This window comes from Phaethon lepturus, unplaced genomic scaffold, assembly GCF_000687285.1.
Source record: "Phaethon lepturus isolate BGI_N335 unplaced genomic scaffold, ASM68728v1 scaffold22347, whole genome shotgun sequence".
Taxonomy (NCBI): Eukaryota; Metazoa; Chordata; class Aves; order Phaethontiformes; family Phaethontidae; genus Phaethon; species Phaethon lepturus.
This window is the reverse complement of record NW_010554331.1, coordinates 1-447: the sequence shown is the minus strand read 5'-3', so window position 1 is coordinate 447 and position 447 is coordinate 1. Positions and strand designations below refer to the sequence as shown.

At 44.1% G+C, this 447-nt stretch overlaps 1 protein-coding gene across 1 annotated transcript in view; it reads left to right on the top strand.

Moving 5' to 3' along the window:
- The window catches only part of LOC104624456 (collagen alpha-1(XXVIII) chain-like), a 37,149-nt gene extending 36,731 nt beyond the window's left edge, over nucleotides 1-418 (top strand). Inside the window, exon 36 of the mRNA XM_010291825.1 lies at nucleotides 273-418. Coding sequence (XP_010290127.1) covers nucleotides 273-418 — 146 coding nt within the window. The remainder of the gene's footprint in view (nucleotides 1-272) is intronic.
- The last annotated feature ends 29 nt before the right edge of the window (nucleotides 419-447 follow it).

The window sequence follows — 447 nt, the reverse complement described above, 5'->3', positions numbered from 1 at the left end:
AGAGCTGTCAAAGGACAAGTTTCTTCCTATGATTCGTACTTATCTAGAGTATTTTTTATTTGAAGGTAGTATTGAAATTAAAATTTGGCTAGATACAATTTTCAAGTTATTCCAAATTAAAAATATGATGCATCCCATCCAGCATAGAAAAGCCCACAACACAACAAGAACAAAAATCACGGGACTTAAAGCTGTAACTTAGCGAGTAAGCGAGGGTTTCACAGGTTTTAGGTTTACCAACTGTACAGGGGTTTGGTTTCACAATCGTCCAGGGCAGCACAGGTGTTACCTTGTGCCGGACGAAACTAAGACACGAGAAAAAGCTGCAACTACCACAGGTTTCAACGACTCGGAGCACTCCACCCTCTTTCACAAAACGGTCACAAACGCCAGGCCGTTGGCGTTGCCGAGGCTGTAGAACTAGGCCACCACGACGGTCACGGCTCG